Below are 13,561 nucleotides of genomic sequence, written 5' to 3' on the forward strand. Positions count from 1 at the left end.
CCCCTCCCTTCCTGCCAGGATGACAGTCAAGCTGGGTGACCACAGCAGCGGCGTTGGAGCCCCCGAGGAAGGCCTGAGGAAGCTGGGCAAGCGAGGAGCGGCCGGCGAGGAAGAGGGGTGCCCCGAAGGAGGAGGAGGAGGAGAAAGAGGAGGATGCGGGGCAAAGAAAAGCGAGGAGGAGGGGACCCCTCGAGGAGACACGAACGGGGGTCCCTCCTCGGGGGTCCCGGCTTCGCCCCCGGCTTCCTCCTCCTCCTCTTCGGGACCACCACCACCACCACCGGCAGCCCCCGGCCACGACCAGCATCACTTCCTCCGGTCCAGCGTCCGGCCGCAGAGCAAGAGGCTGAGGAAGGATCCCCAGGCGTCCTGCGTGGCGGCCGTCGGCGGGATGGGCGGCAGCGGGGGAAGCGCGGCCCCCGCGGGAAAAGGAAAAGGTGGGTCATACACGCCGACCACCACCACCCTCGTCACCCTGGACGTGGGTCACACGTGCAGAACGTCGGCCGTCACCGCCGATGGTTCATGCGCAGAGAGAATCCGGGGCGAACCAGCGCTTGGGAGTGGACCCCCAGAGTGTGTATTATGGGGGTGCAGGTGATTCGAAGCATCGTTCATCAGGCTGGGCTGTTTTGGTTTTTTTTTTCCCCACCCCCACCCCAAATTGATCTGGTCAAATCCACCCAGAAGTCTTGGATTCAAATTGCGAAATTCGTTTAGATTGGAAATGTTGCTTGGTTGTGCTGTTCCTGTTGCTTAAAGTGATTTGGGTTTCTTTGTTTTTTAATATTCCTTGGATGCTCGAGGTTTAAGTTGGCCCACTCTCGGGTCTGAATGGCTCAATAATTTAATTGATTGATTACTGTGCTAATCAGCCTTGATCATCTTAGAAGCAGCCTCCTTTAAAAGCCTCCATCTGATCTTTTGGATCGTTGCATGGTGATTGAGTTCCATTGTGGATCTGGAAGCATCTGGCGTCCCTGAGCATGGTCCAGTTCTTAGTTAACAAATGAGTCCATATTTTCTTGTCCGTTTTCAGAATATTGTTTTTGATGCTTTCCGAGTCGCGAAAAGAGAGGCTGTTTGAATGGATCCAGTGTCTCCAGACTGCGAATCTCTTGATCCATTCTTTGTTGTCTTTAACTGATGGATTGTATAAATTTCTGAACTAGAATCAACTGAGTTAGGATTTTTTTTTTTTGCATCAGTGTTCGATTAGGGTGCATATGCAAGACATTTCTATGGATTTAATTATTCCAGTTTTCTTTTATTAACCAGTCGCATTTATGGATCCTTAGGACTTCTTTAAAATGGTCTTCACTGGGTCCTTTTATTAAAAAGTGTTTTCCCGGATGGACTAGTGTATTCGATGGGAGAAATAAATAGCTATAGAGATGTCATTAGGGAAGGTTTGTTTCTACAACTTTGGAACATTTTTTTAGGAATCAAAAATACAGAATCCTTTATTGGTTATTTTTGGCAATAGGGCAGAAAATTTTGATGCCACATCAGATTTGACATTAATCACTTTTGAATAACATATGGTGAGTGGTTTCATACATAATGCAGTGATTTGTGGAGTTTTATCCTCAAAACTGGATTGTGTGAATCCATCCAGTTGTCAGTTATTCCGTGAAGGACAGTTAAATATATCATATTTTAACATGATATACTAAACTTGTCAACACTATAGCATTGTTTTAGCAAAGAAATACCACTTTATTACCTTTTGCGCTACGATAAACATTTATACTCACACACACTTATTCCCTGAAATTCTTTTATCCTAATGCTATGGCCGGAATAGCTAATAACCACTTGGTGTAAACATGTACATCTAGTGAAAGTGAAATAGATATCACAGAGTACCTTTGCTTTACCTGTTTATAGGAAGTGCCTACTTCCTTATGTGGATCTGTCTTTTTGGAATGCAGCATTTCACTTAGATGTACCTTTTGACAATCTGAGATTGACATACATGTAGTTATTAATTTCAAGAGAAGCATTTGTCATATTCAGTATCCTAGATTGATCTAGTTCTTACAGTTAAAGTTAGGGAAAGATATTGTTTTTGACAACATGGACATGGACTTCAATTCCCAGAATTCCCCAGCCAGCATGCCCTTTACAGAGAATTGCGGGAATAGAATCCTAAGTGGGAAACCCAGGTATAGACGAGTGCAGATATTTTTTCCAGAATGCTGGATGGAAAGTTTTCATTTGCTACCTAATCCTTCTAACAGGCGCCTAAATCTTGAGTTTTCTGCAAGCTGTACTGCACAATTGGATTCAATAAATTTCTGCAGAACTCGTCTTGGAATGAACGGAAATTCTACCATCCTGTAGAGTCCTCAGTGCTCTCTGAACTGAATTGTTTTCTTGCAGACTTTTCATTACCTAACTAGGTAACATCATCACTGTTGGAAGAGAGTGGGGTTTGCGGAGTGGAGGAGGAGGAGGACTTGGAGGTCCTGGGTGCTCTCCGAACTTGGTTATTTTTTTGCAGATCGTTCATTAGGACTGTCTTCTACCATAGCACAACTGTATGTTAATGCAGCCTTACTTTCTTAACAGCATGGCTAGGAATTGTACGAAGTTGGAGCTTGTTTCACATCCTTCAGATAAATGCGGTGAAAGGGAGGGGAAGAGTCTTACTTTTTTTCAACAAAACAACATGCTTCAGCAGTTGCAAGAACAGCCAGGAAAGTGCTAATATTTCCACATGCCTTTGATGTGTGAATCTGTTAATGAAGTACGCTACTTTAATCGTTATGAATTTCAGTTGTAGACTGACGGAGGCAATGACCAGTATTTAACAATGAAAACACATCTGGTAGAGTGTAGGAGGTATGGGGAAAAATAGATAAATGGAGGCATGGCCTTTTGATCTCATTTCAAGTTCCTGGTGAAGAAGTTGAACTATAATTTGGGAGACTTAATGACTGTCCCTGTTTGACCCTTGAGAGATCAGCAGGGACTTTGAGCCAGTCAAACCCTGTCAATCTTCTTCACAGATGTGCTGTGGGAATAATAGAATAGAATTCTTTATTGGCCAAGTGTGATTGGAGACACAAGGAATTTGTCTTTGGTGCATATGCTCTCAGTGTACATAAGGAGAATAAAAGACATTCATCAAGAATAAAAAGATACAACCTTTAGTGATAGTCAAGGTTACTAATAAGCTATCAAATCGTACTAGGAAACAAAAACAATATAAATTGTTAATATAGTAATAAGTGGAAGAGATAAATACTATTAAGGAAGAGAAGAAGAATAGTAATACAGTCTTAGTAAATAGATTGACAGTGTTGAGGGAATTATTTGTTTAGCAGAGTGATGGTGTTCGGGGAAAAACTGTTTTTGTGTCTAGTTTTTCTGGTGTGCAATGCTCTGTGGCGTCATTTTGAGGGTAGGAATTGAACCAATTTATGTCCAGGATGTGAGGGGTCTGTAGATATTTTCACAGCCCTGTTTTTGACTTGTGCAGCATACAAGCCCTCAATGGAAGGCAGGTTGATAGCCATCATTTTTTCTGCAGTTCTAACTATCCGTTGAGGTCTGTCTCTGTCTTTGGTTGCAGAGCCGAACCAGACAGTTATGGAGGTGCAGATGACAGACACCCAAATCCTACCTACCCCACTTTCCACTGCCAGACAAATGGAAGGAAATGAATGCAATAAATATGCCCTTTCCATTACTTCTGTAACTTGTACACAAGCGAATATTGGATCAGAAATCATTTCAAGTGAAGCTAATGACAGTAAGGTTACTTGGTATCTGTGTACCAGTGGGCCATTTTGGTGAGATAAGGAATTGAACATTTCCAACATCCTATTCCTCTGTAAAATTTCAGTGGTACTCTTTTCTTGCATGCTGGTTAACTGGAATAATTTTGGTTTAAACGCTTTGTTGTAAAGGATATGTTCCCTCTGCTTATTTTTGAGGGGAGTGATAAAAGAGGGGAATTATTTCCCAAAATACATTTGAGATCTTACGTTGACGTGAACGAGAAGCATTCTGGAGGCAAAGGAGGGATGGAAGCCCTATTTGGCAATTCTGCATAATTCATTCATACAGGATAAATAGCAGAAATTGTAATTTGTTGCCCCAACATTTCTAGTGTTGAAATTTGAGCCAAGGTCTAACATAGACTAGAGTTTCTAGATACATTTTTTAATATTTCTGGTGTATGTTTTTAAGGACATTCCTGTACCTGCAAAGACTGTTTCAAGACTTTACAAGTAATAGTTTTCACTTGTTTAAAATGTGTGGTGTTGGTAGAGTTACTAAAAGACTTGTTATCCTTTTTATAGGCATATAAATTCCCAATTTACTAAGGTTTTATATATATGGCATGATTATCATCATTATTACCTTGGCATTGCTCCATTTCTAGCTGATTGTGCTAGCACAGCATTCATATTGTTAATTGTGAAGTCATGTCCGACCCATCGCGACCTCATGGACAACGTTCCTCCAGGCCTTCCTGTCCTCTACCATCCTCTGGAGTCTACTTAAGCTGCTTCAGGGACTCCATCCAGCCACCTCCTTCTCTGCCGTCCCCTTCTTCTTTTGCCCTCAGTCGTTCCCAGCATTAGGCTCTTCTCCAGTGAGTCCTTCCTTCTCATTGGGTGGCCAAAGGATTTGAGTTTCCTCTTCAGGATCTGGCCTTCTAAAGAGCAGTCAGGGTAGATCTCCTCTAGGACCGACCGGTTGGATCGCCTTGCAGTCCAAGGGACTCGCAGGAGTCTTCTCCAGCACCAGAGTTCAAAGGCCTCCATTCTTTGGCGCTCAGCCTTCCTTATGGTCCAACTACAACATTCATACTTACAATTAACTGAACCATGGCTTACTTAACCCAGCATCTGGGCTTTTCATATCCTATCCAAGTAGAAGTCAACCACATTGACTAGATCCATGTATCATTCTTTAATTTAGGAGGGGAAGCCTGAGGCAGAATGTCTACATATTTGTAAGGCACTTTGGGGGAAAGATGGGGAAAATCTGAGGCTCAGCGTGTTGTGTGATCGCAACCATCATGGGCCACGTGAATGGTCTTGTCTATTTGATTCTGGATTGAGCATTGTCTGCCCAATTTTAGGTATGTTTATTTAGAAATTAATTCTTGTTCGGGTTCGCTCATCCTACTAAGCGACGTTGTGGTTTGCTTGATTTGGGTTTGGTTTGTTGTGTGAATGTCTCTACTGTGATTTATTCAATAAACTGGTTTATTCAATGTGTGAAGCCTGGCATTAAATGGAACAACCCGATATTTGTGCAAGTGTATAGTACAGTATATTGGAAGGTACATTTTATGACACACCCAATACACGGTTTGATACACCTCATGTGGCACATCCGTTTTTTATTAAGAGTATATAAAGTTTTTTAAGTAAATAGTCGGATGCTTTCAAATACCTTCAACTATTTCAGTCTTGTAGTTGACATTTTTACCATTTTTAAAAAAAAAATTATTGCTGGCAGACCTTTAAAAGAAACTGCACCGAAGGTTTGTATTTTTAATTAAAAAGTAATATGAATTTGGTATGTGTTGAGGTGTAGTAAAGAAAAGAAAAGAAAACCGCCTTTGTCAAGCTTTTCCCTTCTTCCAGATGTTGGCCCTTTGTTAGCTGTCAACCCTCATGGTCTCGAACAGGTTTTATTTTCTTATTGAAGCTCTTGTTAGTTTGTTGCAGAAAAAAACCATTAGAACATCTTGTGGCACTTTTACAGAGAGACAGATTTATTACCGCATAAACTGTGCAGGATCTAGGCTTTAGCACCCTCCGAGTGCCTGAGTATCATGCATGTTGCAGAAAGATTTTGATGTGGAATCCTTGCTTGCTTTGGTGGGCTTGGAGTCCATTTTGTGTTTAGCTAGTAGAGGAAATTTTTGTTCTTTAGGGACTCCTCCTTTTAAAAACCATGGAAATGTCTTCTGGGGACGTTCAAGAGAAGTGTCAGGAGAGGAATTAACAACATGCTTGGTTAAAATTAGTATTTAATTTTAAATTGTCGCTGGCTATTCCGATCCTGCCGTGTTCTGCTTTTCCTTCGATGCTGCTGAACAATGTCTAAAACGTGGGCTAGGAAAATCTTACAAATAACTTTGTAGTCAGAACGAAGGAGTGCCTTCTTACAGGATTGATTCAATACCTCTAAAAAGAGAAAATAAACCTGTTTAATATTTATTACTCACCATACCTAGGAGGAGAAATCCTCTGATGTAAAAGCGTCACCATTTAATTCCTTCAAATATTAACCTCATTAATTGCTTCTAATGAATGCACAGTGTGTATTCTGAATGCAAACTATTAGGCAGCTGTTAAGTGTGAAACCAACCAATTGTGAACTTTCTTCCAAATTTTGACTGTTGGGGAGAATTCTTTATTACTGTAGTTGGATGCTGTGCTTGTATGGATGACCCTTATTTTTAGTTGCAAGAGATTCTAATCTCCTAGGCATAAACTATTTCTCTCTTTTGAAGCTGTTCTTATGCCTAGAATATTTTGCATAGGTTGACTATCATTTATTTTGATGCCGTGTTTCCCCGAAAATAAGACCCTGTCTTATATTTTTTTGAACCCTGAAATAAGCACTTGGCCTTATTTTCGGGGAGGTCTTATTATTTTGGGGCACATGGAGCAATACACGGTTTGATACACCTCATGTGGCACATCCGTTTTTTATTAAGAGTATATAAAGTTTTTTAAGTAAATAGTCGGATGCTTTCAAATACCTTCAACTATTTCAGTCTTGTAGTTGACATTTTTACCATTTTTAAAAAAAAATTATTGCTGGCAGACCTTTAAAAGAAACTGCACCGAAGGTTTGTATTTTTAATTAAAAAGTAATATGAATTTGGTACGTGTTGAGGTGTAGTAAATAAAAGAAAAGAAAACCGCCTTTGTCAAGCTTTTCCCTTCTTCCAGATGTTGGCCCTTTGTTAGCTGTCAACCCTCATGGTCTCGAACAGGTTTTATTTTCTTATTGAAGCTCTTGTTAGTTTGTTACAGAAAAAAACCACTAGAACATCTTGTGGCACTTTTACAGAGAGACAGATTTATTACGGCATAAACTGTGCAGGATCTAGGCTTTAGCACCCTCCGAGTGCCTGAGTATCATGCATGTTGCAGAAAGATTTTGATGTGGAATCCTTGCTTGCTTTGGTGGGCTTGGAGTCCATTTTGTGTTTAGCTAGTAGAGGAAATTTTTGTTCTTTAGGGACTCCTCCTTTTAAAAACCATGGAAATGTCTTCTGGGGACGTTCAAGAGAAGTGTCAGGAGAGGAATTAACAACATGCTTGGTTAAAATTAGTATTTAATTTTAAATTGTCGCTGGCTATTCCGATCCTGCCGTGTTCTGCTTTTCCTTCGATGCTGCTGAACAATGTCTAAAACGTGGGCTAGGAAAATCTTACAAATAACTTTGTAGTCAGAACGAAGGAGTGCCTTCTTACAGGATTGATTCAATACCTCTAAAAAGAGAAAATAAACCTGTTTAATATTTATTACTCACCATACCTAGGAGGAGAAATCCTCTGATGTAAAAGCGTCACCATTTAATTCCTTCAAATATTAACCTCATTAATTGCTTCTAATGAATGCACAGTGTGTATTCTGAATGCAAACTATTAGGCAGCTGTTAAGTGTGAAACCAACCAATTGTGAACTTTCTTCCAAATTTTGACTGTTGGGGAGAATTCTTTATTACTGTAGTTGGATGCTGTGCTTGTATGGATGACCCTTATTTTTAGTTGCAAGAGATTCTAATCTCCTAGGCATAAACTATTTCTCTCTTTTGAAGCTGTTCTTATGCCTAGAATATTTTGCATAGGTTGACTATCATTTATTTTGATGCCGTGTTTCCCCGAAAATAAGACCCTGTCTTATATTTTTTTGAACCCTGAAATAAGCACTTGGCCTTATTTTCGGGGAGGTCTTATTATTTTGGGGCACATGGAGCAAGACAGGGCTTCTCTTACCGTCTTACCTGATTTCCAGCTCTGTCTCCCTAACCCTAACCAGAGGAAATGGCGGGGACTGGATGCACATGTGTTTAAATATTTTTGGGGCGGGCTTATTTTTAGCGCAGGCATTCAAAAGCCCAATTGGACTTATTATCTGGGGAAGTCTTATTTTGGGGGAAAGAAGGTAATCATACTAGCTTATAGGCCGGGGCAAGATGGCTATTACAAATAAATACCCTTTATTTTATAATAATATTTCCATTATTCACTTGAGTCGTGCCCTCATGGGCACCACTGAGATTGTACCAATTTTTTATTTTTATTTTTGCAACCAACTTGTCAGACCTCTGTATCTATATGCCATACATTAGACACAGTTTTATAATTTCACAGGAAGCGCTAAATGAATAGAAGATACTCAGGCAAAATTGTCCATGGCAACTTTCAGACGTTAGAAAGGCAATGATGCTAAAGAGCGTCGAAAGTAAATCATTCAAATTGTCAGAAACTTTTGGAGCACGATCAGAAATCGGGCTAGCCAAATTATTTTGTCATGATTTAAGTGGGATGCTGGTTTGGTCTTTAAAGAGAATGGAACTTACATTTTTTTTGGGACTGTGAGATCTAAATCTTACCTATCAATGTGTGGAACAATTCAGTTACCTTTTATAGTTTAAATCGACAATTGTATTTTCTTGATGCTGTCTCATGACGTTTCTAACCAGTGAAGAGCCTGTGCAAATTCTTCAGCACCGGAGGCCAAATGTAAGACATACCATAAGGCAGAGAAGTACACCTAATATGCCTATTCTTTGCAGGTTAATAACATCAATAGTAGGGACACGGTAGCTCAGTGATTAAGATGCTGAGCTTGTCAGTTGAAAGGTCGGCAGTTCAGTGGTTCGAATCCCTAGCGCTGCGTAACAGGGTGAGCTCCCGCTACTTGTCCCAGCTTCTGCCAACCTAGCAGTTCAAAAGCACGTAAAAAATTCAAGTAGAAAAATAGAGACCACCTTTGGTGGGAAGGTAACAGTGCTTTGTGCTCTGTTGAGACATGCCGGCCACATGACCATGGAGACGTCTTCGGACAGTGCTGGCTCTTCGGCTTTGAAATGGAGATGAGCACCGCCCCCTAGAGTCGGGAACAACTAGCACATATGTGCGAGGGGAACCTTTTACCTTTACCTTTTTAACATCAATAGGTTGAGAAAGAGCCATGTCTACCCTCTGAATGACTTCAGAGCTGCTTCCTATACCTCCAGGTAGAGGCTGTTGCAATGCTCCCTGGGACTCCCCAAAGCTGTAGTAATATCTGTAAATGATTTGTCACTGGTTTGACTTCATTCCGTGAGGAGTCTCCCTGCCAGTTGATCACACTGTTTTGGCAGCACGGATGCGTGGGAATTTCTCTTTAGCTTTGACCCATTAGGTTATCACTAGGTAAGTGATTTAAGCGCTAGTAAACAATGCAACATAGCATATACCTACTCCAACATGAAGTGGTTTTCAGCAGCTGTGTTGTGGACTCAAAAGCCCTAGAAACTGTTGTGACTCCAGCCCCCGAACCTGGCCCCATGCCCAAAAGTGACTCCGAGAGTGAGGGGGAAGGACCGGTAAGGCTTACCTCAGGAGCACCGATTCCTTTGGCCTGGCTCCAGGAGCCAGAACCAGACCAGTCGGAGGACGTAATGAGGCCATCATCCCCCAATTCCTCTCTTCCCCAGGCTACGCCTGCAGACCCAGCTGATAATAATAATAATAATCAAGCTTGGATTGACCCACGCTTCAGAAGATTAGAGAGGCGGCGTCATCAAAGGGAAGGGTGGGGCTCCACAGGATATATAAGGAGCTTTGGGACTGCTCTCACTCCACGGGAAGCAAAAGTTTAGCTGAACCGTTTCAAAAAGAGCTGAAAGTCTTGCTACGTGAGTCATTTGTTTGAACTTTGGCAGGCAGCTGCGATTTCTCTGCCAGGACTGATAAGAGCCGTGAATCCACTGGCTCAAGGCCAGCTCATGGGTCTGAAGTGGGGAAGGAGACACAACAAAAACAAAACAATACTGGTACCCCTCGACTTAACAACAGTTTTGTTTCGTGACCGTCCAAAGTTATAACAGCACTAAAAAAAAGAGGCTTATCACCGTTCTTCGCACTTATGACTGTTGCAACATCCCCATGGTCATGTGATCAGACTTCAGACGCTTGGCAACTGGCATGTGTTTATGACTGTTTGCAGTGTCCCGGGGTCACGTGATCCCCTTTTGCGACCTTCTGACCAGTCAATGTGGAAGCCAGATTCACTTAGCAGCTATGTGACTAACTTAACAAGTGCCGTGATTCACTTAACCGTCTCGCTAAGAACGGTCATAAAATGGGGCAAGACTCATTAACAACTATCTTGCTTAGGAGCATAAATTTTGGCCTCAATTGTGGTCGTAAACTGAGGATTACCTGTATGCTTACTCATTTCGTGATGATGGTTCTATATCAATAATCAATGTTAACTAATATCTGTAGACTAAAATAGCTCTGGAAGCTTGACTTCATTTGAGCTAGAAAGAAATTATCGGGACCCTGATAAAAATCAGCTAGATAATCACACATAACCATTTCTCGCTTGTGATCTGTGAATTATATCTAACACAATACTCTGCTGTGAACTACGTTAATATGTGTTGTTTGAACCAGGAAAAGGTCTTAAGTAGAAGCTTAGGGCTAGACTAGGAATGAAAATACAAGCACATATTTATTCTTTCAGAAAAGAAGCCTCCAAACAGAGCTTCAAAAAAAAGCCTCAGAAACAGAGCTTCAGAGGCTTTTTTTCTGAAGCTCTGTTTCGGAGACTTTCAGAGGCAAAAAAAAAAGTTTTTTCTGAAATGGAGTTTCAGAGGCTGAAAAAAAAAGCAAGGCACAGAGCTTAAAACCAACGAATGCCAATCCGCTTTTTTCTTATTTTCCTCCCCAAAAACTAAGGTGTGTCTTAAACTCCAAAAAAATAATGTAATTTATTATGTAAAAATGTGTAGTCTCGATATCTCTTTAGCAGAACATGCTTACTTTGTCAGAATCCATTTTAACTTTATCTCCTAGTGACCTATAATATTCGATTGTCTGTCTCACCGGTTTTATTCCATTTTAATGGTGGTAGAAGAACTCATTTATATTGGAGCTTTTGGAATACTTGAGGATGCTCAACGTGCTGCATGTATTTTTTTAAAAAAAATTGCATGTATGTGCCTGTCGGTGTAAGTCGGCTACAAGTCTGCTAAAAAAAAAAAATACCCTGGTTAATTTTCAGCAAACAAGTTACAACACCCCATTTCTGTAGACTCGTTCAGCAAGAGTTACATTGGTGTTGCTGGCAAAGGCAGGCTTATAAAGGCCATTCCCATAAGCGCAGCAGATGAGTCTTGATCTCCTATGTAATTAATTACGGGCCACTGATACCTTTTAATTACCCTGGCTTCACCTTGCAGCCTCCACAGCGGCCCAAATCTTTCCTTCTTCCTTCCCGGAGTAAGTTTTGACCTCAGTCTTCAAACACCCCATCTCGATCCTTTCTCCACCCTGTGCTAATGCAAAATGACGTTTGTGCGATGGCACACCCTATCAAAGAGCGACAGCAGCAGTCCACCGTCATTTCATCTCTGGGCGTGGGTGTGGCATCTCGGATTATGCCCTTAAAGCAGTGCTTCTCAAATAGTGGGGCGTGCCCCCCAGGGGGGGCGCGAGGCTCCGTAAAGGGGCACGCGTTTGACCTCATTTTTTTTAAATAATGATACTATTTACAGTCACGCGGGGGGCGCGAAAAATGTTTTCTTCTTCCTAGGGGGGCATGACAGAAAATAATTGAGAAGCACTGCCTTAAAGCAACACAAGTGACATTTCATCCTGGGATATACACCTCATAAATAGGAGTGGTGCAGGTGGCCTAGAGGCGGAGCTCTCGCCTTGCAATCAGGAGGCTGTGAGTTTGATCCTCGGTAGAGGTAGATCAAAGGGGATGCAGTGGCTAAGACGCTGAGCTTGTCAATGGCTAAGACGCTGAGCTTGTCGATCGACAGGTCGGCAGTTCAGCGGTTCGAATCCCTAGCACCGCATAACGGGGTGAGCTCCCGTTACTTGTCCCAGCTTCTGCCAACCTAGCAGTTTGAAAACACGTAAAAATGCAAGTAGAAAAATAGGGACCACTTTTGGTGGGAAGGGAAAAGCGATCCATGCGCCTTTGGCGTTGAGTCATGCCGGCCACATGACCACGGAAACGTCTTCGGACAGCGCTGGCTCTTTTTCGGCTTTGAAGCAGAGATGAACACCGCCCCCTAGAGTCGGGAACGACTAGCACGTATGTGCGAGAGGAACCTTTACCTTTACCTTAGAGGCAGATATTTCTCTCTCTGGGCACAATGAGAATATATATCTGCTGAACAAAACTCCGCATTGGCAACATGAAGGGCTACCGGCCAGTAAACACTCTGCTAACTCCATTCAGTTGCCCAGACTCCACCCTGTAAGGGATTATAGGGTCATTAAAAGATGATGATATGCATCTCATAAATACATGCATTTTTTAGGCTAAGATTCTTTTTAAGAGTTTTATATCCTGCTTTCCGGCTGCCTTGTGAAAAGTCATCTAAAACTGTTGTGTCTGCGCCTCCCGAGCCGGGCCCCCTGCCAGAAAGTAACTTGGAAAGTAAGGGGGAAGGCCATCAGGACTTACCTCTAGAGCACCGGCTCCTCTGGCTCAGCTCCAGGAGCCAGAGGCAGGCCAGGTGGAGGAGATAACAAGGCCTCCGTCCCCTGACTCCCCCCCCCCCCGGCCATGCCTCCAGACCCGGCTGATGACAATCAGGCCTGGCTAGATCCCAGGTTTCGGAGATACGAGAGGCGGCTACAACAAAGGAAGGGGTGGGGCAGGCCTAGAGAGTGCTGAGTCACGGAGCCACACCCCACAGAGTATAAAAGCAGCCCTGGCTGCTCTTCTGCTCCGTGACGAGCAAAAATTGAGCTGAACTATTTGACTCGTGGAGAAGTGAGCTGAACATTCGGCCTGGATTGCTGACTTCTTGGTTGTCTGGCAACCACAAGATAAGGGAAACTTTGGCAGGCAGCTGCAGATTCCCTGCCAGGACTGATAACAGCCATGAACTCAATTACTGGCTCGTTTAGCCAGTTCGCGTGGCTGAGGCCGGGAGGGGACAGAACAAAAACGAATAATGACTCCAGCATACAATACCTGTGCTACAGTGTGGGGGTTTGTTGGGCTGACCTTTTCTTTTTTTTCCCCCCCTCCTCAAGGTGCAGATAATGGTGGGACGTCATCTGGCAACTCCTCAGGAATCCCGTCCAACACCCCAGCTGGCAATTCAAAATCGAGTTCAAGGAACTTGAGCACATCGACCGGAGAAAAGGAGGAAGGCAAGAAAGTGAGGCGTCAGTGGGAATCCTGGAGCACGGAGGACAAGAATACCTTCTTCGAGGGCCTCTATGAGGTGGGCGCTTTCAAATGCTGGGAGCTGCTACAGTTAGTCCTCGACTCACGACAGTTCACTTAGTGACCGTTCGAGGTTACAACGGCACTGCAAAAAGTTGAC

The 13,561-nt window shown here is 42.7% G+C and overlaps 1 protein-coding gene across 4 annotated transcripts in view; it reads left to right on the forward strand.

Annotated features, from left to right (window-relative positions):
• The window catches only part of CRAMP1 (cramped chromatin regulator homolog 1), a 55,217-nt gene that overhangs the window by 3,360 nt on the left and 38,296 nt on the right, over positions 1-13,561 (forward strand). For all 4 annotated transcript variants that reach the window (XR_009152134.1, XM_058157920.1, XM_058157919.1 and 1 more), the window contains exons 2-3: positions 19-437; positions 13,266-13,459. Coding sequence is in view for 3 of the 4 variants with exons in the window: in XM_058157919.1 (XP_058013902.1) it covers positions 19-437; positions 13,266-13,459 (613 nt within the window). In the remaining variant the exon portion in view is untranslated. The remainder of the gene's footprint in view (positions 1-18; positions 438-13,265; positions 13,460-13,561) is intronic.

The sequence above is a fragment of the Ahaetulla prasina genome, chromosome 14 (genome assembly GCF_028640845.1).
Source record: "Ahaetulla prasina isolate Xishuangbanna chromosome 14, ASM2864084v1, whole genome shotgun sequence".
NCBI classification, from domain to species: domain Eukaryota; kingdom Metazoa; phylum Chordata; class Lepidosauria; order Squamata; family Colubridae; genus Ahaetulla; species Ahaetulla prasina.